General features: G+C 42.4%; 1 protein-coding gene and 1 long non-coding RNA gene across 2 annotated transcripts; one reads left to right on the top strand and one right to left on the bottom strand.

The window, feature by feature from the left end:
* The first annotated feature begins 198 nt into the window (after positions 1-198).
* TERT (telomerase reverse transcriptase) lies at positions 199-23,801 on the top strand. The gene is made up of 12 exons (XM_078579799.1): positions 199-546; positions 2,573-2,647; positions 5,450-5,515; positions 5,653-5,845; positions 7,047-7,840; positions 12,298-12,424; positions 13,853-13,997; positions 17,066-17,201; positions 20,160-21,338; positions 21,428-21,918; positions 21,990-22,259; positions 23,383-23,801. The coding sequence occupies exons 1-12, from the start codon at positions 241-243 to the stop codon at positions 23,660-23,662; spliced, it is 4,062 nt and encodes a 1,353-aa protein (XP_078435925.1). The 5' UTR covers positions 199-240; the 3' UTR covers positions 23,663-23,801.
* On the bottom strand, positions 15,848-22,129 carry LOC144706776 (uncharacterized). Its single transcript, XR_013582319.1, has 4 exons — positions 22,023-22,129; positions 19,355-19,573; positions 16,422-16,473; positions 15,848-16,308 (listed from the first exon to the last, which is right to left on the bottom strand). It is a non-coding gene; the product is annotated as an uncharacterized LOC144706776 (long non-coding RNA).
* Positions 23,802-26,163: the final 2,362 nt, after the last annotated feature.

The raw sequence follows: 26,163 nt of genomic DNA, 5'->3' as shown, positions 1-26,163 counted from the left end.
TCACCAATCCGAAGTGCAAAATTTTCCTTTACAGCAATAAATTTTACTTTATGGTCCAGAAAATCAAAAAAATCAAATTTTAATTTTTTCTTCAACTTCAACACTTTCAAAATTTGACTGATGTTGTATACTTTCAAGTAGATATAAAAGCTGAACAAGTTCTTTTGAATCTCATTTCCCGCCCTTTTTGAAGTCGCAGTCGTTGGGAAGGTACGGGAACAGCTCGCCCCAGTCGTCGCGATGACGATGAAGATGATGAAGAAGAAGAAGAATCGGGTGCCGGAGGTCCTCCGGAAGGTGTATGGCGATGGCGCGCGCACTTTGGGGGACACACTATTGTTTCTGTCATCCTTACCGCAATCAAATCAAGGCAAATGTCCCTGCGGGAGCCGAGAATGCATCAGATGTGGAGGCAAATCTTTCTTGATCCGACAAGAAGATGGGGATAATTATCGCCAGCTCATCGATCGATGCTTCTGTGTCGTCTCTCCGGGTGCTCCGGAGCTGACCGACTTCTGCTACAGAGGAGAGTGGACTCAGAAGCAGGTTAGTCATGTCTTATGAGGACCTTGCAGTTTAAAATTTCAATGAAATAATTTTTTTGATCAAAGAAAGCATTCTTCGCGTCTTACCGTTCGTTTTGGTTAATTCTGTTTTGTTGTTTCTCATCTCGAAAGCTTCAACCTTGGGGGTTTTTCAGAGATTAGGTGCTGTAAGGCTCATGTCAGTCATCGTAGGGAAATTAGGCCCGAATTTCCTTCCTCGGCTTAGCTTGCACAAGTGAAAATTTTACTTGGCTGAGCATAATTTTTTTTTTACTTGGCTGAGCATACAAATTTTTTTACTTGGCCTGGCTTATTTCTTGCCTGTCCTACTCATACAGACCTGGAGAGTTTTTCTCTTTGGATTAAGAAATCCCGACTTCGCGCTTCCCTGCTGCCATGCTATTGTAACATTACTCATGAGAGATCTTGTGCAAAGAAATAAAATAATGATAGATCTTCTGTAGAAATTAGCCAAACGCAGGAATTCTTTACGGTCTTGTAGATTCATAGGCATTGGCTGATTTGAAATCACTCCAATCCTATTCCTTCCTGTTGATAATCCGGAAAACATCATCCAATGGTCCAGATATGAAAAGTATGGCTGAAAGGCTTCTTTTTTTCACGTGTTAATCCATTTCTTTCTGAACATTGAATACCATGTCCAGGTGTTGCTAATTCTAGTACTTGAATGAAAGCCCAAAATATCACAAAAGAAGTCCCATTATGAGACAACCCAAATGGCATCTCTTTGATTTTATAATTGGCTTCATGAGTCTGATTTTTTTATTCTTATACGGCTTTATCCTAATTCCAAATCCAGTTTAGTGAGTACTGAACTTGCTTTGGACGTCTTCGATTAAATTGTCTGCAATTGTAAATGGAAATGCACAATGCTGCGAATTGAGTTTTGTCAGGGAGAAGGAGAAAGTAAAAGGAAAAGAGAAATAAATATTTTTCAGTGGGAAGAGCCTCACAAAAAACTGTTCTTCCCTTTAAATAGGGAAACTAATGATAACAAATTACAGGAAAGACCAAATAAAAAAGCAATTTCCTCCTCTTTAGAATGCTTCATTATCTAATTAAGGCCCTACAATCCAATAAAAAAACTTCTTCCGCAATCTGTCTTTCAATCAAATTGTTTATAAAAAAACTGAAAGAGATAATAACTGTTTTCTTCGCTGATGTGATGTGCCCATTTGAATGGCTGAATAGCTAATGAAGTCCCGCCGTCATTTCACAGAGCCTTTTTTAATTCCCCTGCTTATATGAGAAGTGTATCTCCTGTCGTTTCCAGAATGGTCATTGTGATTGTTACACCTCCAGCTCTTGTAACCCTAACTCAGGATGAGAGTGACGGGAAATAGAAAGAACGTATATGCTTAATCTAAAACAGAGGGTGCTTACAGCTTAAATACAGTAACCCTCAAAAGAAGGTTAGACCACCCGATAATCTGTACCCAAGTCACTGACAGATTATCACTGGAATTGGGACCTTAGCAACCCTACCCATCACTCCTCTCCCCCTCACGCCTTCAGTTGTAACTCCTCTCCCTCTTGCTCTGCAGGCTCAACATTGACTCCCTGAAGAGCAACGACCTATTCGTTGGCAATCCTTTGTTATACCCTCTCATTCCCATCTTCTCTCTTATCTCAAGAACCAATCTCTCTTGACCTCCCCATCTCGGATCAAAGTTGGATTATCTTGTTGAGCATTCTCGAGCCATTATTTCAACTCCAGAGATATTCTCCATTAGGATTGTATCAAGAGTCAATGTATCAGATTAGTTCGATCAATTTGGAAATTTATTGGTTATCTTATTTCAGTTTTATTCTATTATGATGTCTTTTTGATGGGCCTAGTACCATTATTTAGGATGGATTGTTAATCAATCACTGGGAAAATTAAGAAACAATTGTAATTATGCCAGTTGGATTTAGGTGTTTTCCTGATAACATATTGATTTCCATGCATAACTAATACTTTTTGCTCGTCAAATCTTTTACTTTCTTCTTTAAATTTGATCCAGATTGTGAGGTATGCGATGGAATCAGTGAGAGGATCAAATTCAATGGAAAATGTATTATCCCTGGGTAATGACGAGGTGAATCTCTCAAATCACTGGGCATATTCACTTGATTTCTCATTCCTGTATCATCAGGATTTACTGTCACACCATTTGTCCAGAAAAAAAAGTAATCGCATAGTTTTATTACTTTACTGATAGACTTATTCTATGAGACATCTGTTGGTGGAGGTTGGGATGTTTCCAAGTGATGCATCTGGAGTTCATATCTGATCCTGACATTTTTTTTGCCGACTTTTTGTGTGTATTCATGAAAAAAGAATTATGATCCTGAATCCCTGTCAGGGGTATTTTCTTAATTTGACTTAAACCAAGTTCTCTGCAAATACTCTTAGCCCTCTCCTATGGAGAACAGTCCAGAAGAAGTTGTTGAATTTATTGGGTGATACTCCCAAAGGATTCCATTGCCAAACTGGACCTGTAGTCATTTGGTATCTTTTATTTTTATTTTAATATCTCCCTTCTCCCTCGAGGATTGTTGCCTTTAGAGGCCTGCACTATTATTACTAACAACTGTATCAAAGCTGATTTGATCCTGTGCTGTCTCTCTCAAGGCCCCAGGCATCACTGAGGCTGATCTTACCAATGTGACTGGGCTATTGTCTCAGCTTAAAGATGGCTCAGAGAACCACGGGGCTATCAACTCATCTGACACTGCAGCTGCATGTTCCCCAGCCGGGTGTTCGCCGCCACAGCCACACATCTACAGTGCCATTCAGTGCATCTACAGTTACGAGTGTGCCTGTAGTTGCTGTCTCCATGCCCATCGTCTCCTCTAAAATTCAGCTCCATGATCTGCTGCGCATGCTGAACTGAAGTTGTAACCAATGGGCTAACAGCTCCAACACCTAAATCAACCACAGTGTTAAAACGGACAAAACAGAGGGCAAACAGAGGGCAAACAGAGAGAGAACGATGAGAGGAAGAGAGCTGCTGCACTGGGCGGCACCTTTGGAGAAGAAACAAAAAGGCAGAATACTTGGTTTCAACTGAGGCTAGGGTTTTTGGGGCCCTTTAAAGAGTCCCCAATACAGTCTCCCACGTGTGAGCCACTTAAGTAGGCTCACACGTGGGAAGTTCATTAAATGGGGTCCCACGTGTGACCATTTAATGAAGAGTCACAAGTGGGAGTCTTCAGCGAGAGATGTAAGTAGTTCTCCCTAGTGGGCCACTTATATACCGTGGCCCACTTACAATGGAGATAGAGATATGAGAGAGAGAGATTCTGCATGGCCTCAGTTCAACACACAGATTCAGCGTCTGCCGCAGCAGCCATGCCTGCACCCCAAACCTTCATGTCCAATGCAACCTCCACACTCAAAGCCACAGTTGCGGCATCTCTGATGGCCACTATCATAACCATCGGCTCCAATGCCACCACCATTGCAATTTTATTTGTCACCGTCGCCCGCCCACACACCTGCAAGTGGAGCAGGTTTTTTGTGAACCCTAGGTCAACGACCCGCTTCAAGGATGAACTGTCCTGTCAGCCCTGGTATGAGACCCTGGGCTCCCGCTAGGAAGGCCCTAGATAGCCTCCCCAGATGGCCCAGCCTTGTGGATCCTACCTTGCTACCCATTGTAGTCCAATCTGCTATAACTGAGGATGCTATGAACCAACCGAATGGGTCCAGCTGCCTGCCTGCAACCCAGTCAGATCCAATTGCAGGCCAGCTGGGGTTTGGGCAGTGGTCTTGCTCACCCCTGTCCGGGTCTAACATGCTGCCCAGACTGTGGCACTGATCTGGGTTCAGCGGTGGGACTGCCCTGGGTGCAGATGTTGGCCCACCTGGCCCTGGGACCTAGGGAATCCACTTGAGCTAGTGAAGGGCTCTCCCTGTCCAATTACTGGACCTCTCATGTTTTGTGCAGGCATCTGGTGGAGGCACTTGCTGCAACCCAATTGAGCTACAGAGAGAAAGAAGCATTAGGGGTTTGAAATGGGTTAGGATGACAAAACGAGCTTGAGGACAAGCTATCACTCACGAGGGGATAACTGTTACAATTCTCAACTCCTGACAGAGATATTTTCATCATTTGGTTAAAGTGTAGTTTCCTTTGAATACTTGTAGCCTTGCCTGAAGGAAGGCAGTCAAAAATACGTGTTGACTCTGTAGGGGGTTTCCCTGGGAAGGGGGCCCAGGCGCCAATCCAGTCCTGTTGCCTTTTATTTTATTTTTATCTTCTCTCTCTCTCTCTCTGTCCAAGAATGTTCCTACAAGAGACTTGCACCGAGGTCACAAAAGATCTCTTCTACTCCAGGTAGAACTTTTTAGAATATAGGACTTCATTGAGTGAAAAAGGAGGGGCTCAAACTGATTTTGTACAACGTTGTGTACAGATCCGCCTGGCTATGTAGCCTCCAAAATAGTACAACAGTTTCATATAGAAAAAATACTCTGATAACAGAGTCTATATTGGGGTTGTTAAGCAAATTATTTTTTTGTGGTTGGCTGTCATAATTCAGTATCCTCGTTTAGTGTTTGTGATTTTGATTCAAAAACTACCAGTGTGTTTTTAGATCATCATTGTTTAATGCTTAGAATGGTAATGTTTTTAAACACCCTGAAATCCACTATTACCGTTCTCTAGCGTCTTATGTTGTCCTTTTCTTTCTGGATTTCTAAGCCATACCTTGATGCATCAAGTCTTCGATGTTATCTTTAGCAGTGAGTCGCACAATTATTTATCTTATTCAGGAGTGATTTGACTGTGTAAGTCAAATATTTTTGCTACTCATTGCCATTCTCTCGATAGAATCATATAACTGATATTTCTTACTCAGAGATCCTGAAATAAGCCATTACTTCTTTTGCTCAGTCAAATTGTCTCAACAGCAATGGTGAATTTCTTTGCAGTCTCTCTTGGAGTTTTCTTTTGACTAGAGTGAGTTCTCTTCTTAATTTTTTTATTCTTTTTTTACCTGTGGCTGAACTTTTTTGTTTTTAACTTGTTGCACAGACGTTATTGCAAGATTTCCCACAGGATGATTTACCTCAATATCTTTTCTTGTTTATTTTCAGATTGGAGAGTCAGCCATGACATTTCTTCTTAAGCATTCTTCTATATTTCTTCCTTTGTCTACCAGTAATTACCATCAGGTTACTGGTCCCTTACTAAATAAAGCTCTTCCAACATTTGATCGGTCTTGTGAACAATATATTTGTGTTTCCAAATCGGAAGTTATTCAACCGCAAGAACACTCCTTGGATTCTGGTAACCTTTAAAGTCTTTGTGTTTATTAGTATTCCTTATCTTTGATTTGAAATACTTTTACATGTTTATTAAAAAAATTCTGTTTTATACACCTTATTCTTCTACTACGGAGGATATTGATTGGCCTAACTATCCTTATCCAAGGGACACCAGTAAATATCTGAATTGAATCTTGTTCATAATACTATTCAATTTTCTTACCTCTTTGTTGTTGCATGAAAATGAAAATGCATGACACAGTTATTCCTGAAATTAGTGTCAGTCAAATAACCAATATGGATTATATGCATCAAATTGTCCATCTATATCCTTGATTATTTTCATGCAATACAGCCATGACTTGCACATATTTTCTGATTTGTCTGGAGGCGAATGTTTTTAGTTGTTATAGAACATAACTGATACCCTCCTGGGTTCTCGCTAGAGCGTTACAGAATGCATATTTTTTAGTGAATTTTTAATAATTCTCACTACACTGTTGGAGTTACGTAGATTTTTTTAGTGATCTCACAGACGTTCATTTTAGAGGGTGGTTGAATCCATTTGCACTCGGAAATATATCTAGATACATAACTCCCTATTATACATTCATTTTTTTGAAGGAAATAAGGTCACCTGAAATCAGTGATCAATCTGAGGCTATTAGTATATATGAACACTTATACATAAAGTTGATGTTCAACTGAAGTAGGACTAGGCGTATGCTTCTGTGGTGAGCTTTATTAGCTGTTAAAAATGTACCTTACTGCAGGATTCATAGTTTGCATAAGATATATCTCATAGGTCTGTATAATTTGCGCATGTCTGCCAGTTCTACCAAAAATAAACCCACAGGTGCACAACTATTTTTTATCACCAGTAACTGTTCCAAACAGCTCTTAAGGTTATCCTTGGTTTACTCTTTTTCTATGTTTAGAACTCTCTGATGTCATAAACAGAATTTGTTGATTTGAATTCGAGTCCATCTAAATGGATAGTCTGACCTGCATCCATTCTCCAAACTCTCCGAAAGGTTTTCAAACAGAGAAATGCGTAATTTTCTGTGTGCAATTCATAGACAGATCTCTCTTTGTATTTTTCGCGTTCCTAAATACCTCGTGTTTGATGAACGCTACACTTTTTCACGATTGTGAACAGTAATTTCAGAATGTGTGCCACACGTTTCTTATACAGATATTTGTTGTCTGGTTTTCTTGATTAGGCTGCAAATCAAACAAAACGCAAATGACAATGCAAGGATGTCAGGATATTTTTGCTCCTTCTGATCTTCCTATTTTATCAGTCAAACCTCTAAGCAAAGACTTTAAAGCTTGTTTGAAGACCCAAAAGTATTTAGGACAAAACCTGAAATCGTACGGGGAAAATGGATATGAGATGGTCATGGAAGAGAGAATATCCAGAAGTTCTTCTGACACGAATACAAAAGACAGGGTGTCAGTGTCGTTTAACCAAAATGAATGTTTCAGGTGCATTTCATTTCATTCGCATCCTCTACATATTGGTGATATGCCTGAAGCAGTTGCCCAAGGATTTTGTAATAATGGATGTGAATCTATTTCCGTACCAAGCGCTGACCAGACTATGGAGGGGAAAAGCGATTATTCAATTTTGGCACATGTTGGATCTAGAATTTTTTCAGATGCCAGCACCAAGGCGACACCTGAACTCTTTTCTAAGGGAAGAAAGCGTAAAAGGTTATACAGTTGGCAGCGTCATAGAATTTTTAAACAAAAAAGTAGCTTAAATAATAGTTCAGAGTATTGTTCCAGCGTTCAAGATGATAAGGAAATGTCCCGTGGTGATCTTCATGGGGTTTCAGAATTTCGTTGTGAAAATATGGAAGAAGCTACAACAAATAGCTATCTTTTGAGCCATGAGTCTAATAAGACAAAACAATATCCAACAAAGTTGATGGAGCCAAATCTACTTGATGACAAAGTGACAAACTGTCATGCTGTCCTCCATGTGCATAATGTGAACCACCTGAATGAAAAAGTAAGGCTAAGTTTGACTCTCTAGCATCAGACATTGCTAATAAAATATAATTTTTACGAGATATTTGTTCTGTTCTTGTCTGTATTTTCTCTCGTCGTTTGGTATTAATAGTCAATTATGTCCATAACTGGACAGTATATTTTTGTTAGCTTTTCCATTGTTTCTTGTTTGTTTTTTTAGAGTAAGCTCCCTCATGAAAAAAATCAAATAGTAGAAAGATATTTTACCTCTCGGTGTTTCAACTGCCGAAGAAGATCAGGAGGTGTCGGGAAGTCTTGATGAGGCGTTTCTTTTGGAAAGGCCCCATAGAGGGGGTTGGAAGGGGGCCAACTATGGTCCCATGGGAAGCGGTTCGTCAACCGGTAGAGTGGGTGGGGAGATGGGGGTGATACATTTGCAAGAGACGAACATGACACAAATGACAAAATGGGTGGCTTAGCTTATGGGGTGATCAGAAGACATGGTTGAGGGACAATTACAGCACATCGATGAATTAAGAACAGCAGGCAGTTGCACAGGGATGGGCATCTACTTTCTGGCAGAGCATGAGACAGATCTTCCCACTAATCCAAAGGTTTTTTGAGGCCAGACTGGGGGACTGATAAGAACCACCTTCCCCATTCATATCAGAGTAAGCGTGCAAGGAAGCTATCTCGTCCCAATAACGTGCAAGGACACATGGCAAGGCAAACAAAGTTGACCAAATGGTATTACACCCTTTATTAAGGAGACAGCTCAAGTAAATAAGGCAGCTGAAGAAGTTGTTTTGACCAGAGTGAGCTGGAGCGTGGGATTGTGATCTCAATTCGGAGGCGAGGAAGACCGATCCGGCCACCTCTCCAATCTGTTGTTTCTTTCCTTTTCATTTCTGATTCTCTGAGAGTGATTAACAGAGACATTTGATGTCCATTTTCCAGTGGTGCACCTACATTTTCCTCAGACATTTCGATCGATTGTTTGAAGGTTTAGGGATTTCTATTACAGGTTTATTCCAAGATCTCGTAGGATCACAGGGACGGAGCGCTATTTCGTTTTTGGAGGGATGACTGGTCGGCCCGAGGTACATTGCATGAGGAGTTTCCACGTCTATTCTTCCAGACCAGGCACCTTCAAGCATTGGTTCGAGACAGCTGGGACAGCACCTGGAACCTAATTTTCGAGGGGGCTCTATTAGATCAGAGGGTGGAAGGATTGATGAGTGTGCGGCAGGTGATATTACACTTGAGGCCTACAGAAGGGACACTGGATGGATGGGTATGGAGTGGCCCATCTTTTTCAGTTAGGGAAATGCACAAGAAGCTCGGAGCAAGTATAGCGGAGGGACCAGTCACTAGTGTGTGCTGACGCTTGTGGAAGCAGAAGTTCCACTAAAAATGAAAATATTTGGATGGTTACAATAGGGAAATGAGAAAGAACGAAGAAAAACTTTTACTAACTCTGACAGGCAAAAATCCTAGAGTTAGTGAGACCCGTCCTGTATAACATAAGGAAATGGTGAAAAAACTTTTCAGGAAGCAAGTTATGACACGATCCCTTCGAAAGCGCATTTACCCAGATGCATCCATAGAGTGGCCCACCTGCGCACTAGGCGAGGAAAGTTGCTCTCATCTATTCTTCGAGTGTTAGTTTGCGCGGGCTAATTCGAGCTCGCAGAAGGTCACCGGAGTGGATAAAGGATGGGAAGAGGACCAGTTTGGTCAGCCATAGGGTTGATCACAGTTTGCGGGTAATCTTTCCTTTTTTTCAAAAATATATTGATTTTTCCAGTTGTGTAGAGAAACACATGTGCTCTCTATTTCATGCTATTTGCCATTATGCCACTCTTTTGGTTGTTTAGGTCCATCAGGTTGGTGATTTCATGCTTATTTTGGTGTTTTAAAACTGATAAATCCTATCAAAGACTTTTTGACCTGCGGCCAGGTGTACTCTTTTGGGCATAATGACACAGTTGATAAAAGTGGCACTTTTTGGTGACAGGTGAGTTTTCTCATTTGTTGAATATATGAGCTAAATAAGGATGAAAGGCCTATTGCTAACTGGTCCAATAGCCAGAAGATTATCGGGCCCACAAACCCATTACCCGATCTGTTTGAGTGTCAGATCGGGTAAGTAACGGCTAGTTAAACTAGCCGTTCAACTAGTCGTTAGAGGCGCATATATAAATGAAACCGATTTGTTTAATAAAAAATCCATCTTTTGCTGTTCTATCTTCTCTGTTCTTCTCTATTCCCTCTCTCCCTCAAGATATCAGTCTAAATCGACATCATTTTCTAAATTCATTGGTTTTATTGTAACTTCTACCTTAGTGCATTCGCCTCTTTCAGGGATGTGCCATTGAATAGAATATATATGCATTCTTATCTTTAGTGTGTTCTAAGTGGGCTGAGATCTTCCATCATTGCCTGACGCTCCCTCATCTCTTGTTTCTCTATTCACCAAACACAGAAGTGCAAAATATGGTGAGAAATGGATCATGAATTTCTTATTGATCCCAAATAAAGTATTTCATTTCCAATTCACACTGGTATAAAAAAAAACAAACCTTAAATCATCTAGGCCAAGGATGCTTCCTTTCATTTCCGTATGGCTTATTCTGATGTTCCCCATGCATTTCTTGTTACCTAAAATGCTGTTGCTAATGGTAAAATGCTCCCAGAAACTTGTTTGCTCTAGGCTTTCCCATCTGGCCTCCATCTTTTTTGCTTCCTAGTTCTGTTCTAGGCTCAGAGAAAACTCTCTTGCTTTTCCTCTTCTATCTCATTGCTTTTCACTGGAGTATAAGCAGCCTTTCTCAGTCTACTGTTTAACTGCCATCTGATCTCATTCTCGTCTTTGGACAGTCTTGTTGAATGATGACTTGTCATGGTCTTCTTCCTGGGCTTCAGCTCTTCTGATTCGTGATTCTGTATGGTCATCAATAAAGAGAATCCTTGCAAGGGATGGAGCTTCCCTAGAGGTGGTGGGTGCTGTTGGCTGGAGCTTCCCACTAAGGATGCTGCTAGGGGTCACAACCAGGCCCAGCAGAGACAAGTGATGCTATATCAGGCTGTGTGTGATATACTGTCAGCAGAAACCCCATTCCCTTTAAGCCTATGTTTTATCTATCTTTATTTCTTTTTATTTCCTATCCTGTTATGTTGTAAAATGGGCATCATGCATAAGAGGCCCACTTACCCTTCTGACTCACATGACTTTCAAGTCACGCACATGAGCTGAACCCACCTTGTAGTCTCACTGGTTTAAACCAGTGAGAACCCTAATGCATGAAATAAGAAAGTCTTTTTCCTTTCCTCTTGTTCTGACTAGCAGCTTGGTCAAATGCCACCCAGAGAAGAGGCTGGATGACATATAGAGATGTCAACTTCCTGAGCCGGCTTTTGTATATGCTTCATTCTCTCAGCTAGCCTTCACTGGATCCCAGCTTCCTGTAAGGAGCATTAAGTGCATTTTATGTTCGATACTCTTATATTGGTCTCCTGGAAGAAATCAATGCATTTTATGTTCGATACTCTTATGTTCGATACTAAAAAATGTGTATCCCTCTTTAACTCAGCCAAAACCTCCTCGGTATCTGCCAAAGCCGTTGTGCCTTTCCCATGTTAGCCCGAGCATCAGGCTGAGCCAGATGAGAGGGGACTTTCTAGAGTGAGCTGGCCTCTTTTTGGACCCTCAATGGGCCTTGATTGTGCCCCATGCTTGAACCTGATCCAGATTATGAGTCCTCTTTGGGGCCCAATTAAGGCCCTCTTTGAACCTGATCATGGCCACTACTTGTGTAGAATAAAGGGGCTCCCATGGGTTGCTGATTTGGCCTCCATTGCAACTGCCACTGCAATCACCAAAATAATAACCACCATTGGACCAGTATGGGTATTATCGCGCTCTGTGCTCACTACCGACACTTCTGCTACAGCAGTAAGGGAATAAACAAGCAGAGACTCAACTTTCTCATTAGCAAGTATTCATCTGCAGATGTTGCTATCCCCACCAGTTTTTTGGGCTGATGTATCTCTTGATGATTAGGAACTCCTTGGGTAAGGTGTTCTTGAAGGATTTCATGCTAGTAAACCAATGACGTTTGGGTTATTCTGCCAATGTTTATATTAGAAATCTATAAATATTCCCTCTGGGTTAGAAGGAAGAAGAAAAAGAGTAGTCCGGAATCTGCCATGACAGCAGGCGAAACTTGCGCCCCATGATCTTCAATGAATGTTCTTTGCTTCTTTTCATTGCCTTATCCTTCTCCATGTTTCATGTTGTAGTTTTTTACGTGAACCAAGTCATGCATCCTGATCAGTAGTTGATAATTATTCAATTTCCCTTGGAAAATTTTCAATGAATTTAGAAGTTTGAGTTCAAGACAAAAATGATCTTATATTGTCGAGTGCACTATTCAGACTCATTATCACATTTTGGTTAATTTCAGAACTTCTTAGCTTGTATTTTTTGTCTGGCAGATCGCTTCAACGTGCTTTTACTGCTTCGTGCTGCGGCACATTCCAAAAATATCTGAAAGGGCTGAGGTTAGGAAAAGGGGCATGTTTTATAATACAGGCTTATCATCCCACATCTTTCTGGGGAACCGTATCCATTTTCAATTCATAGATGCAGTTTTCATGTAAACCAGTTATAGTTTTCTGGACTAGTGTTATTCTTTTGCGTGAAAAATAATTCATCACTAATCATTTCAAGGATGTCGTACAGTGCTATGAATGATTTTATTTGCAATATCTTGTTTCTCTTTGTTTTTAATTTAGTACCTTGTTTTTCTTTACGTTAACATTACTCATTTTCTAATCTTTCTAGAGTTCAATATGTTGGATAATACACATGGGTCGATGCGAGCTGTTTGTCAGTGCCTAAGCTGATGAACAAATCTTAATTCATGAATGCTACTTCACTTGCACAAGATCAATTGCATCTGAGCTGTTTTTGAAAATGTCAAGTTTCAGAACATGAGGTGCTATTACCTTATGCAAATTATACTTTTTTCCCGTCCTGTTTCTTTTGCAATTGACTCATCTGGGAGACTATAATCTATTGGGGCCAGCTGAAGGAAGTCATGAGGAGACTGTAGAAGTTTTATGCATCCTTCAAATGGGATATCTTCTGCTGGGAGTGTGCAGTGCTTATTTTCTTTTTATAGAGAGGATTTTTTATGGGATCAGAGTTCTTTTCTGGTGTAACTGTTATTGGATGACTGAAGCACTTCTGGGAAAGCAGTTGCTCATTTCCAGAATGCATGTCACCATATAAATGGTTAAGCTGCAGACTCAAATCCATTAACATGTCGATTCTTGTTAACCATAAATTGGGGATTTCTCATGATTTTGATGAAGTTTATTAGGATATGTCCTGTGAAATGGAGCAATCCGAGGAGAGAGAAAGCTAGAGAGAGAAATTAGAGAGAGAGAGATGAACACCAGAGTTGGGGCACAAAAGATGGTCTATTACTGCCAAGAGTTCCCCTTTTATACACAGAAAATCCAGGGCACTAGGCCCTTTCAAATTCAAAAGAGAGGTTACTTGTTTAACAAGTAACTGTCTTACTTGTTAAACAAGAAACCGTTGGAGGGTCCAACGGCTAGTAAAACTAGCCGTTGGACTCTGGGCCTGTCCAGGACAGGCCCAGAACATATCAGGCCCTTAGTGGGCCTGATATTCCCGCTCTTAGTGGGCCTTCACTAATGGGCCCTTAGTGGGATTGTAATGGGCCCTTAGTGGACCATTACTGGGCTGCTAATGGGCCTTACAGGGGTCCATTAGCAGCATTCTAAGGGGAGTTAGCAGTTCCATTAATACCCTAACGATTCTATTACAGTTACATGGCCTTAGGCCCATGGTTAGTGCATCAATCCTTAACATGTCCAATTCAGATTAATGCAGTTTATGTCCCATCCAGATTTTGATACATTTTGATGCAGTTTATTCAGATTAATGCCCGATTGAAAAACTAATGAATCAATATTTCATGTATCAACTCCATCACTTTTTAACCTTGACAGTTACCAGATATTTTAAGCAGGCTGAAGCCAAATAATTCAGGCGCCAGTGCTCTTCTTGAGCAGGTTTTTGGTCTACCTCATGAAGCCCTGAAATCGTACCATGCCTACCGCGTACACAAGAAAGTTCACAGCTCTTGTGCATCTGGGTGTTTGTAAGTGGAGATCCTACTTGCCATTTAACTTTAGGACACCTTTTGATTGTTTATGTAGAAGATTTTTTTTGATGCCACGTTACACCAATTGAAACATTAATAAGCATTATGTTGCACTAATTATGAAATATGACTGTTTATCTTCTTAAATTTCCTTCTGCAGATGAAAACTGCATCAAATATCTTTCATCTGGAAGGTTCCTCACATCCTTCATGCTGAAATTAGCCTTGTATTTAATCACATTCTTTATAATCCATACTTGTAAGAGCTCAACTTTATGGGTCTTATACTGAATAAAAGGTGTGTTCTTACTAGTTTTTCTTAATTCGGTGCTTTCTGCAATATCATTATTGTATCTTTCCGTCTTCAAGGTGCCGAAGGGGGTAGGTCACCGCTTGGAGTTCCTGATGAGGCGGTTCTGCTGGAAAGGGCCGGGGCAGGGGAACAGCAGTGGACCGGCTATGGTGTCATGGGAGGTGGTTTGCCTACCGTTGGAGCAGGGAGGGTTGGGAGTGTTTCACCTACAGGATAAAAATATAGCACTGCTGATAAAATGGATTGCCAGAATCATGGGACTGGCAGAAGACATGGTCACGATGGCCTTGCGACACAGCTACGACCCAGAGTTAAACTGGGAGCACCAGTCAAACCCAACTAGAGGGCCATTCACGTTTTGGCAAAGCTTGAGGCAAATTTCCCCAAAAGTTAAGTGATTTTTTGAGCCAAACTTGTTGGATGGGGCTATCTTCTGCTATTAGACAGATAATTGGTCCGCCGGAGGCAAGTTGAGCAACGCTTTTCCCCGATTATTTTTGGTCACACGTACCCTGATATTTTATACTAAGCCCACAAGGAGCATTATCATCTTTTCAAATTCCCTTTTGTGGATCCCTTTAAATATGTAGCCTTCCTTGTCGGATGGCAGGACATGATCGTTGGAAGGCAGGACATGAGTTTGCAAGTTGTTATTCTCTCTCTATAGCTTCTCTTCCCCTTGACAACGCCCACTCCGTCGAGCCTCAGTCCCTCCAGCAACGTCCACTCCGCCGTTTCTCCTTCTCCCTCGTCCCCTCGGCATTGTCTATTCTGCCAGGGCCAGCCCTGCCCAATACAATCCCCGGCTGGCATCCTATCAGACCCCTCAGGGCTTGGTGAGAGATTGTTGGGATTCAGCATGTAACCCCATTGGGGTGGGCGCCCTGTCGGACCAGCGAATGGAGGAGTTTCTACACATGCAACAATCTATCCTACACTTCCGACCCATAGACGAGGCAAGGGATGGTTGGCTGTGGAGCGGCAGGCCTTTCTCAGTTCGAGATGCTTACAAAAAGATTCGAGGAGATGCTACAGAAGGGGAATACATTGTTGCTACGTGTTGGCTCTTATGGAAACAAAAGGTTCCTTAGAAAATTAGGATCTTTGGGTGGCTGCCTCTTAGAAGACGTCTGATGACTAGAGTCCTACGTAAGCGCATATTACCAGACACATAGGCAGTATGTCCCATGTGCCCACGAGGAGAGGAAGACTGCACACATCTTTTTTTCGATTGCCCACTTCCCCAAGCAGTATGGGAAGCTCAACACTTAAGCAGGGTGGATGTGACCATCGATGAGACATGCTGAAACTCGCTCCAGGGAAGCACGTACAGGAGACCGTCGAGGTGGAGAAGGATCCTGGCGGTTCTTTGGGCCATATGGTTGCACTGTAATGACGTCGTATTCCAGGGAAGAGCAATCTCATTAGATACTGTTCTGCATGATGCCAAGAGTAATGTATCCTATTGGTAGAGGGGGGGGCAGGGGTGAGGGTAGGAACTTAGTTTCCCTCATTGAAGGGGAGTGAAGGCCATGTAACTATCACACTTACATATATATAGATTTTTGGGTTGATCACAGGTTTCGGGTTATCTTCCCTTTGTTTTTTTTAAAAAAAAATAGTTTCTCCTAATATAGTTTTGTTCCGGTTGGATTGTGTCTTAGGGGGGAACCTTGAGAGCTTCTAACATCCTTTCATCAGCAGTTGAGATCCTCTGGACGCATCTGTGAGGAAAGACTCACGTTTGTGACGATAAAGTTGTGAGAAAGGCCTCACAGTTGAGAAGAAGAAAAACAGTAGAGGAATATGCTTCATTCTCTCAGCTATGCTTCATTCTATATGCTTCATTCCGGCTTATGTATATGCTTCATTCTCTCAGCTAGCCTTCACTGGATCCCAGCTTCCTGCGTAGAATTCCGGAACCCACACTGAGTCCTGAGCCGGCTTTTGTATATGCTTCATTCTCTCAGCTAGCCTTCACTGGATCCCAGCTTCCTGCGTAGAATTCCGGAAACCACTCGGGTTATCTTCCCTTTGTTTTAAAAAAAAAAAAAATAGTTTCTCCTAATATAGTTTTGTTCCGGTTGGATTGTGTCTTAGGGGGGAACCTTGAGAGCTTCTAACGTCCTTTCATCAGCAGTTGAGATCCTCTGGACGCATCTGTGAGGAAAGACTCACGTTTGTGATGATAAAGTTGTGAGAAAGGCCTCACAGTTGAGAAGAAGAAAAACAGTAGAGGAATATGAGTTAAAAAAATGGCTTAGGGTTAGCTTCATTCCAAGAGGTTATATATAATATTGCGTTGGGCTGAAAACAATGGCCCAATACGAATTACAACGGTCCTTGGATCAATAACTAGAATAGCCAAAATTGTGTGCAGCACATGCACATCATGTGCTGCATAGAACTATCATAACAACATCTTATTTTTGTTGGGATAAGGGTGAAAGAGGAGAAAAAGGATTATTGCTCGAGAGGTTGTGTTTTGAGAAAAAAAGAAACGAACTATATATTCATTGAGTCAGGTTTCCAAGTGGCTCCCTCTTGATAAGTACAACTACAGTAACAGTCGTGCATAAGGGAAATATTATAAAAGAATAGGATAAAATAGAAGAACAAAAAAGACAAGTGAAAAGCCACACATTCTGACCGAATTTCTTATGCCCCTCATTCAGTGCTTTTTGTTCCAGTTATTAAGTTGTCTTGTTTCCTTATAATGTCAATTATACATTCATCTTTCGTTTTTTTCCAGGTACCAATCTCTTTTGAGAATCCTTAAAACTCTTATTCGTAATTCTCGCAAGTGTCAGAACAGGGATCTCTTACGTAGACACTGCTCTGTCCTGAATTATTTTACCAACAGTCAGATTGCTGGCGAGATCTCTAAGGTCAGACCTGAGAATGAATCAAATTGTCATTTTTTGGTGGTTGACTATTGGCATTTCACTTTCTTGTTTTACTAATTAGTGTAATTTAAACGATTTTTTGCATCTTTAATTATTTCATGCATTTTGAGTCTCTTAAATTTAAGAAACAGATGACGATCTCATTGCTGAAATGAGAAAGAGGGGTTAGATGTCAGGTGCTTATGGAACTTACCAATGAAAGCCAAACATTACATATACATCCTGGTACACATGAATTTGGAATGAAAAGTTCGCCAGAACCCTAGTTTCCATCATTACGTCCCGCAGCAGTAGAAACGTTGATGAGACATGTCAGATAAGATGATTCATAGTATTTCTGTCTTGTCTAGAGATAAGTAGATTTGATGGTTCAGACACCTAAATTTTCACCAATCTCATAAGTAGAATAGAGATAAAACCATAAAAAATATATAATATTTTTCAACATCTCACCCTCTCATGGATACTTGTAGTCTCAGTCTCTTCTTGCTAGACCTAATGTGATAAGCGCCCTCTGCGCACTTATATGTCAAGGAAAAGGAAGGCCAATACCCCTACACGTGTGGAGTAAGACGCACGTGCAAGAATTTGAATAAAGGCGGGACTGAAGTTGGCGGGAAACTGATAGAAATAGAGAAGAGGGCTGGCAAGAGGGAAAGGATTGTCAATTGAATTCAAGGTCACTTCTGGAGATTCTCCCGCGCCAGGACCGCCGATCCGACCGTCCAAGATCGTCTTCATCAATCTGTCTCTCCGAGATAACTTCCTCTGACTCTGTTCTTCTTTCTGTACCTTGTTTCGAGACTGGATCTCTGTGGTTGTTCTCTTCTATTACATCAAAATCTGTGAGCTTTCTTGTTGAATGTGTGGTTAATATTGGATACCGATCTTAGATGTTGAAATCATAAGAGGAATAAATTTCCTAATTGTTGGATTGTTCGGGATCCTAACATAACGCACCCTGTCTGTCCATGACCTGCGACTTCTGTATCCGTTTTGATTGTGCATTTTTATATTAACCCACTATCAGTCATTCAGTCTTCATCACTCGATCATCATTAGTGGCCACCATTGAGCAGTGGCCAATTAAATGACGTTTTACGATTGCATTGGTTAGCTTTAAGCATTGTAGGCCCTTATAAAGTCATGACCATCAGATGCGATCTACTTAAGGTTACTCATTGGCAATAGCCGATCACTTTGATGTGTTCAGTCACACCGCCTGAATGATGTCTCGTCAGTTCACTTGATCCTGTTTTGCATCACCAAATGACAGGCACCTGATTTTTAATCCTTGAATATTTTCCATTAAATTTATTGGAAACCCCTGAAACTGATAGGAAGAAAAGTAAAAAAGAAACTGTGAACTAAGGTGTTCTCTTTGTAATTAAATTTGTGAAAACATTTGACATATATGCTCCTGCATGAGGGCGATGAAAGTTATTGCTACTCATATATCTCCCTGGGCTCTCAAGACCCATCCTTTCTTCCTCCCTCTTCTTTCTGTCTCTCTATCTTCTGCCATATACATATGGCCTTCTCACACCTCATTGGTGCAGAACAAACGGTCCGGGGATGAAGAACGGTAAAGGGACTAAGTTGGTCAGTAGACATGGTTGTTCTGTTCTGTTCCTTTGAAACGAAGAAAAAATTCGCACAAAAGAACTGCACAGGGCCTTGTTCTTTGATCTTTTCTTTTTTTGTGCAAAAATTAGAACAGCTTTTCACACAATTAGAACAATGCGAACAAAATTCGCACAATTTGAACAAATTTGGCACAATTTGTAAGATTTGCACAAATTGCTATAAATTCGCACAGAATTTGCACAATTAACACAAATTCTCAGAAATCCTCAGAAAAAAATGTTTAGAGTATTTTTTTCTTACTAAGTGTGGATGTATTATTAAATTCATGTTTAGACGTACACATGAATTAGGTCAAAATAAAAAGGAGATACGTGATTGTATAATGAGGAAAGAGTGAGGAAATACAAAGAAAAAAACGTAATGGAGACTGGGAGTCATGGCCCATTAATCATTACAGTGACGGTAATGAATCAGTAGAAAAGAAGAAGAAATGAAGATTGATTTCTTTTTAATTTTGAAAAAGAAATTAAAGAAGATTCATATCTTACCGTGATTCTTGAAGGAATTCGGTCGGATGATTCTTGAAAAATGAAGAGAGGAAATCGTGGAGCTGCCGAGGGAGAGAGGAAATCGCTGAGTAACTGAGGAAGAGAGGAAATTGCTGAGCCGCCGAGGGAGAGGTGAAATCGCCGAGGAACTGGGGAGAGAGGAAATCGCCGAGCGAGAGAGGAACCGCCGAGGGAGAGCATCCTTCAAAAGTTCAAAACCTAGCAAAGTATATTTTTTAATATGTTTTTAAAGAATAAACATATATATAATAATAAACATATGTTTATTCTCTAAAAACGGATTGAAACAAATTCGCACAAATCGAACAATTCGAACCGCACATGGGTGTGTGCGATGATCTGTGCGAATTTGTTAACGTTCTGTTCGAAAAACCGAATAGAACGAACAAATCACACAGATTCGCACATAGCGAACCGAACAACCATGTCTATTGGTCAGTCATGTAGTCCTCAGGTGCATGTATACCATTACACCTGTCGATCACCATTTTCGGGTGATCTTCCCTTTTTTCTTCAGAAAAAAAAACTATAGAAGGATGAGAAGAAAAGAGGACATCCTGGCATTCTCTCAGCATGATGCTCACACGGGGGCCCTATTCTCGTAGAGCTCCTGGTCCCTCTAATCCAGGCATCTACCCATCCCTCTTCTCAGATTCATGATCTTATCTCTCCCTTTTGTTCACCTTGTCGCCTTTTTCTGTTCTAAACAATAGTCTTTTAAGTCAAGATCAGCTCATTTTCTCATCCTTGTTACTTCTCAAATTTCTAAACTTTCAATGGGCAGGCCTTCGCAAAGAAAACAGTGATAGACGAGACCAACATTGTAAAGAAATTTATCGAGTTAGACGGAACATCAGAAAATCCTCATCTAGAGGTCTCATATTCCAGAGGAGAACATCAGAAATCAGCCTGTTCTGTGAGCAGTAGGGCAAAGTTTTACAGTGAACAGAAAGAGGTGGTTTCCTTCATTTGGGCAGCCGTTAGGAGCATAGTACCCGTGGACCTTCTCGGTGACCATGCTAATTGGAGGTCGCTGCGAAAGAACATAGCAAAACTTGTGCGACTCCGCAGATTTGAAACAGTCACTCTGAGTCAATGTGTTGACCATCTCCAAGCGTCAAAATTTTCATTTTTATCTAAAACCCCTGACGACTATCACTATCATTGTCAGGGGTCGAAAGAAGATTGGAGGGTTCTCAGGGACAAGCTTTTCCGTTCATGGATTTATTGGTTTTTCTCTCACTTGGTAGTGCCCCTCCTGGCCGCCAACTTTTATGTTACTGAGATTGAGTGTGGGAAACATGAAGCATTTTATTTCCCGAAGCCTGTCTGGAGTGATATGCAAGGCAGAACGCTGACTTGGTTGAAGGAACAGAACTACAAGCCTGTAGACATGAAATTCTTCTCAGAAGTTGCTAGGTCTAGGCCATTTGGCTTTTCAAGGGTTAGATTTGTTCCCAAGGAGAGAGGCATGAGGCTTGTGGCTAATTTAGGGGCTCCTTCTAAAGCCCGTCTATATTCCAAAGGAAGAAAGAATTTTCTCTTCAGATCAGTCAACTCTGCTCTCCATGATGTACACGCTGTACTTAAGAAGATAAAGCTTGATCTTCCTCAGATGTTAGGAGCATCAGTCTTTGACTACAACGATGTCTATGAAGTGTTGTACGAGTTTCTCGCCAAACTTAAGAATGGATCCTCTTCCACGCCCAACCTGTTCATCGTTGTGGCAGACGTGTCAAAGGCTTTTGACTCAATTAATCAGGACAGACTCCTCGATGTCATGAAGGATGTGATTAAGAGTGAGGAGTATCTTCTCAGAAGATATGCGCAAGTTGTATGCACGAAGAAAGCCACAAGGACACGGTACTCCTCTGTCTGTATCAGCCAAAACGAAGAACAAGAGATCGAGAATGCACTAACATCCATCCGATCTTCTTCATCCCACGGTATCCTCACTGATCAGGTCGGTTGATGCAATCTCTTTTTTTTTTGTTGACTCATCTTTTGTTCATTCTTCTGGTTGATCTCCTTTCTTTCTTTTTCAAAACTTAGGGAGTCCTGAGAAGGGTAAATCGGTCCGAAATTCATCATCTCCTTCACGAGCATGTGAAGTTGAACATACTGCGGCTTGGCCAAGAACTCTGCCTGCAGAAATCTGGCATTTCCCAGGGCGGCTTGATATCCTCTCTCCTCTGTTCATTCTACTACGGTCATCTAGAGAGAAGCGTGATACTTCCGTTTCTAGAGAAGATCCCTTCATTCCCCAAACCTCAGTACACTCTACTGAGACTGGTCGACGACTTCCTCTTCATATCGACGTCCAAGGAGCAGGCCGGCGCCTTCTTCAGCCGCCTCCGCCGGGGCTTCAGAGAATACAACTGCTACATGAACAGCGAGAAATTCGGACTAAACTTCGATTTCAGCGGCCAATCTAAGCTCAAATCGAACAGAAGATACGTGGGCGAAGACGGCGTTCCGTTTCTCCCTTGGAGCGGCCTCCTCATCAACTGTCTCTCTCTAGAAATCCAGGCAGACTACACAAGGTGGGTTTTTTCGTTTTACTTGCCTTACCTTTTTTTTTAATCTCTAAATTGGGATTTTTTGGGGGAATTAGGTATATGGGGATTGAGGTGAGATCTACGCTGACCGTGCATGCTCACTCTGACGTAGAGGAGCGTTTGGGGGAGAAGCTGTGCAACTACATGAGACCCAAGTGCCACCCTCTGTTCTACGACTCCAACGTGAACTCCCCGGCCACGGTCCGCCTTAATCTCTACCAAGCTTTCCTTCTCTGCGCTATGAAGTTCCACGCTTACCTCCGCCACCTTCCAAGCGGCTCTATTCTTCCCTCCTCAGCCTTCAACATTGTGCTTAGATCCATCAGGTAAGCCCCTTTCTACCGCTTTCTCTCTCTCTCTCTAAGACACACACTCCCCCTCTCTCTCTCTCTATTACTCTCTTTCTCTCATCTTCATCTGCGTCTCTCTCTCTCTCTATAATACTCTCTTTCTTTCCCTGTCTATGACTTACTTTCTCTCTCTGTCTATGACTCTCCTCTAAGACTCTCTCTCTCTGTGTCGTTGACTTCTCTCTATGACTCTTTCTCTTTCTTTCTATGTCTCACTTTCTCTCTCTGTCTATGATTCTCTTTCTCTCTTTCTCTGTCTACGACTCTCTCTCACTCACTCTCTGTCGTTGACTTGTCTCTATGACTCTCTCTCTCTCTCTGTCTATGATTCTCTTTCTCTTTCTCTATCTACGACTCTCTCTCACTGACTCTCTGTCGTTGACTTGTCTCTTTGGCTCTTTCTCTCTCTCTATGTCTATGACTCTCTCTCACTCACTCTCTGTCGTTGACTTGTCTCTATGACACTTTCTCTCTCTCTGTCATCGACTTGTCTCTATGACTCTTTCTCTCTCTCTATGTCTATGACTCTTTCTCTTTCTCTTTCTGTCTATGATTCTCTCTATATCTTTCTGTGTATGACTCTTTCTCTCTCTATGAATCTCTTTCTTACTGTGTCTATGAGTCTATGACTCTCTCGCTCTATGTCTCTCTCTCTCTCTGTCTATGGCCCTCTTCTCTCTCTGGGCCTATGACTCTCTCTGTGTCTATGGCTCTCTTTTCTTTCTCTCTCTCTCTCTGTCTATGGTTCTCTTTCTCTATCTATGACTCTCTCTCTGTCTATGGCTGTTTCTCTCTGTCTGTGACTCTCTCTGTCTATTGCTCTCTTTCCCTGTCTATGGCCCTCTTTCTCTCTCACTGTCTACAACTCTCTCTATCTCTCTGTCTATGACTCTCTTTCTCTATCGTTCTCTTTCTCTCACTCTATGGTTCTCTCTTTCTGACTCTCTCTTCCCCTCTCTTCTTCGTCTCAATCTATTTCCCAATCTCTCTCTCCCTATAGCTCTCTCTATCTATACGTCTATATCTATCCATATCTCTTTCTCTTTTTTATCTAATTTTAAGATTTGTCTCTTAGTTTGTTCTCGGCAATATTTGGCAGCTACATGCATAGGCTGATTAAGAAGAGGGTGTACGGGGCGAGGAAGAGGAAAGGGGAGATGCGGCCCTGGCTGAGACTGAAGAAGAAGGAGACGCTGTGGCTGGGCCTGCGCGCGTACGTCCGCGTTCTAAAGAAAAAGCAGAGCCGGCACGGAGAGCTGCTGCAGTTGCTGAACCGCGAGCTGGACCGGCTCGGCCGGCTCGACCGCGCCGGCCCGTCTCACTTGGCCTACGCCGTGGACGACTCTCACTCTACCCCGTTCTGGCACATCAAGTACTGAGGTGGCTCCACCTTCGACAGATGGAAAGGTTAGTAGAGAGAGAGATGGGTTGATAGGAAGTTATGAAAGAGGATATATGGAGAATGGGAAGGAGAAAGAGAGATGGAGGTTTGAATAAAATAGCGGGTTATCATCTTCGTTTATGGTGGCGAGGAGATGTCATGAAAGTCGGTGAAGATGGGGAGAGAGAGAGATGAGGGTATTAAGAAAAACATTGGTTTATGATCTTCCTTTGGCGGGGGCAAGGGGAAACTTGAAAGATAGTGAAGATAGAGAGAGAGATGAGTACATGAAGGAAAGCATGTATTTATCATCTCCCCCTCATGAAACGGCAAGGAGAAGCAATGAAAGCCAATGCAGATGGAGAAAGAGGGAGAGAGAGAGAGATGAGGGCATGAAGAAAAGAATTGATCCATCATCTCTCTCTCATGACAATCGCAAGGAGAAGCCATGGAATACAGCGTAGATGCAGAGAGAGAGAGAGAGAGAGAGAGAGAGAGAGAGAGAGAGAGAGAGAGAAGTGAGAGCATGAAGAAAAAGATTGATTTACCATCTCTCGCTCATGACAATGGCAGGGAGAAGACATGAAAGCCAGCGTAGATGGTGAGAGAGAGAAAAGACGGCAAGAAAAAAAACATTGATTTATCATGTCTCTCTCTCTAGTGACAATGGTAAAGAGAAACCATGAAAGCCACAGTACATGGAGAGAGAGAGAGGAGGGAACGGAAAAATATCAGTTTATCATATCCCTTTGGAAATGGCAAGGAGTAGCCATAAGTCAATATCGACGGAGAGAGAGATGAGGGCATGGATTTTTTTGGTTTTCTTCCTTCGGCAGTGAAAAGGAGAAGCCGCGAAAGTCATTGTGCAGGGAGAGAAATGAGTTTATGAAATAATAGATAAACTAGGATAGAGAGATAGATAAATAGATAAATGCAACTAGGGAGAGAAAGAGATAAATGCAAAAAAAAAATACTGCACTTCCGTTCCCCTTTGCCACTGGCAAGGAGAAGCCATGAAACTCAGGATAGATAGCGCCATTGGAGAAGCGGGAATCGCCCTTAGCCAACCCCCCGGCGCTATCCCTCCTGAGCTTTACGGATTCTCGCTGCCTTCTCCTCCACTCCTCGGCGCTTACTGCTGAAGTAAGAAAGACCGAGAGAAACCGACTTATTTATAGAAGGTAGAGAGAGAGATACATCCAGAGTAATCACGTCGCACTCATTACTCGGGGATCAGTTCCCCATACAATACCCCCTGCCCGCAGTAAGTAGGGATCATCTCTCTCTCCAGTATCTACCTACCCAAGGCGCTCTCTAAACATTAATCTATCCAACCATGTAAGAATCTAAGAGGGGGAGGTGGGGTCCGACCTAACTGAGAAAACTACCCTACCTGGAGCTCCCATCTGGTGATCGGACGGCGCTGAGGAATCTCTTTAAGCAGGCTGGAGCAGCCCTGCCATGGCAGCGGCAGAGAGGGCGATAAATGGAGGGAGGGAGGGCTTCCGCTGTAGGTCCTCCGCCATTTAAGACCACGTGGCCTGCTCTGCAATGGCTGCGGTAGACGGCACAGAGTCTGGCAGGAGAAGAGGGATCGAACCCACGAGAAAGGCGGGCTCTTGCTGCTACCCACGAGGCTGGCTGGCTGGCTGCCGCGGCTATGGCTTTAGCTGAGCGCGGAATGAATAACGCGGCTAAGGTTTGTGGGTGGGTGGGTGGGGAGAGGGTATCCCGGGATTCCCGTGAGAGGCGGGGTCGCGTTATCGGCGCCGCCGTGTGGGTTCCGGAATTCTACGCAGGGTCCGGTCACATCAGCGGAGGCTCAGAAAACTGCCGCCTTTATCTCGGGCTCTTGGAAAAGCCAACCCCTGAGCGGCCCTGACACTAAGGAAGAGACTCAGTCTCCGACGAAGACCCAGTAGGAGAGAGAGAGAGAGAGAGAGAGAGAGAGAGAGAGAGAGAGAGAGAGAGAGAGAGAGACTGGAATCTCTGAGAAGTTTCAATCCCCTCCCTCGTACTGAAAGACCCTTTTTGAACTTGGGAGGTTTCTCTGCCACCTGTATTTGGGCTTTGGAGGTCCGCCTCAGGCTGGGTAAGAGCAAGATAAAGAGAAAGAGAAAGAGAAAGGACTTCTTTTGGACCATTTTGGAGCTTGAAATGCTGTTGGGCTTCTGTATTATTGGTCTTAGGACTATGGCCCAACACCAAGGAAGGGTAAGAGAAAGAGAGAGAGCTGCATGCTGGACCCTTTTGGAGATTGAAATGCTGTTGGGCTTCTGTATTATTGGGCTTAGGACTCTGGCCCAAGACCAAGGAAGAGTAAAAGAAAGAAACAGAGCCCCATGTTGGACCCTTTTGGAACTTGAAAGGCTATCATGCTGCTCTCCTGTTAGGCCTAGGACATTGGCCCAAGACCAAGCAATAGAGTGAAAGAGCCCCATGTTGGTTGGAACTTGAAAGGCTACTGGTCTTCTCTCCTTTTGCGCTTAGGACTTTGGC

The sequence above is a fragment of the Wolffia australiana genome, chromosome 1 (assembly GCF_029677425.1).
Source record: "Wolffia australiana isolate 7733 chromosome 1, ASM2967742v1".
Taxonomy (NCBI): domain Eukaryota; kingdom Viridiplantae; phylum Streptophyta; class Magnoliopsida; order Alismatales; family Araceae; genus Wolffia; species Wolffia australiana.
The sequence above is the reverse complement of the archived record's forward strand: the minus strand, read 5'-3'. Positions and strand labels throughout refer to the sequence as shown.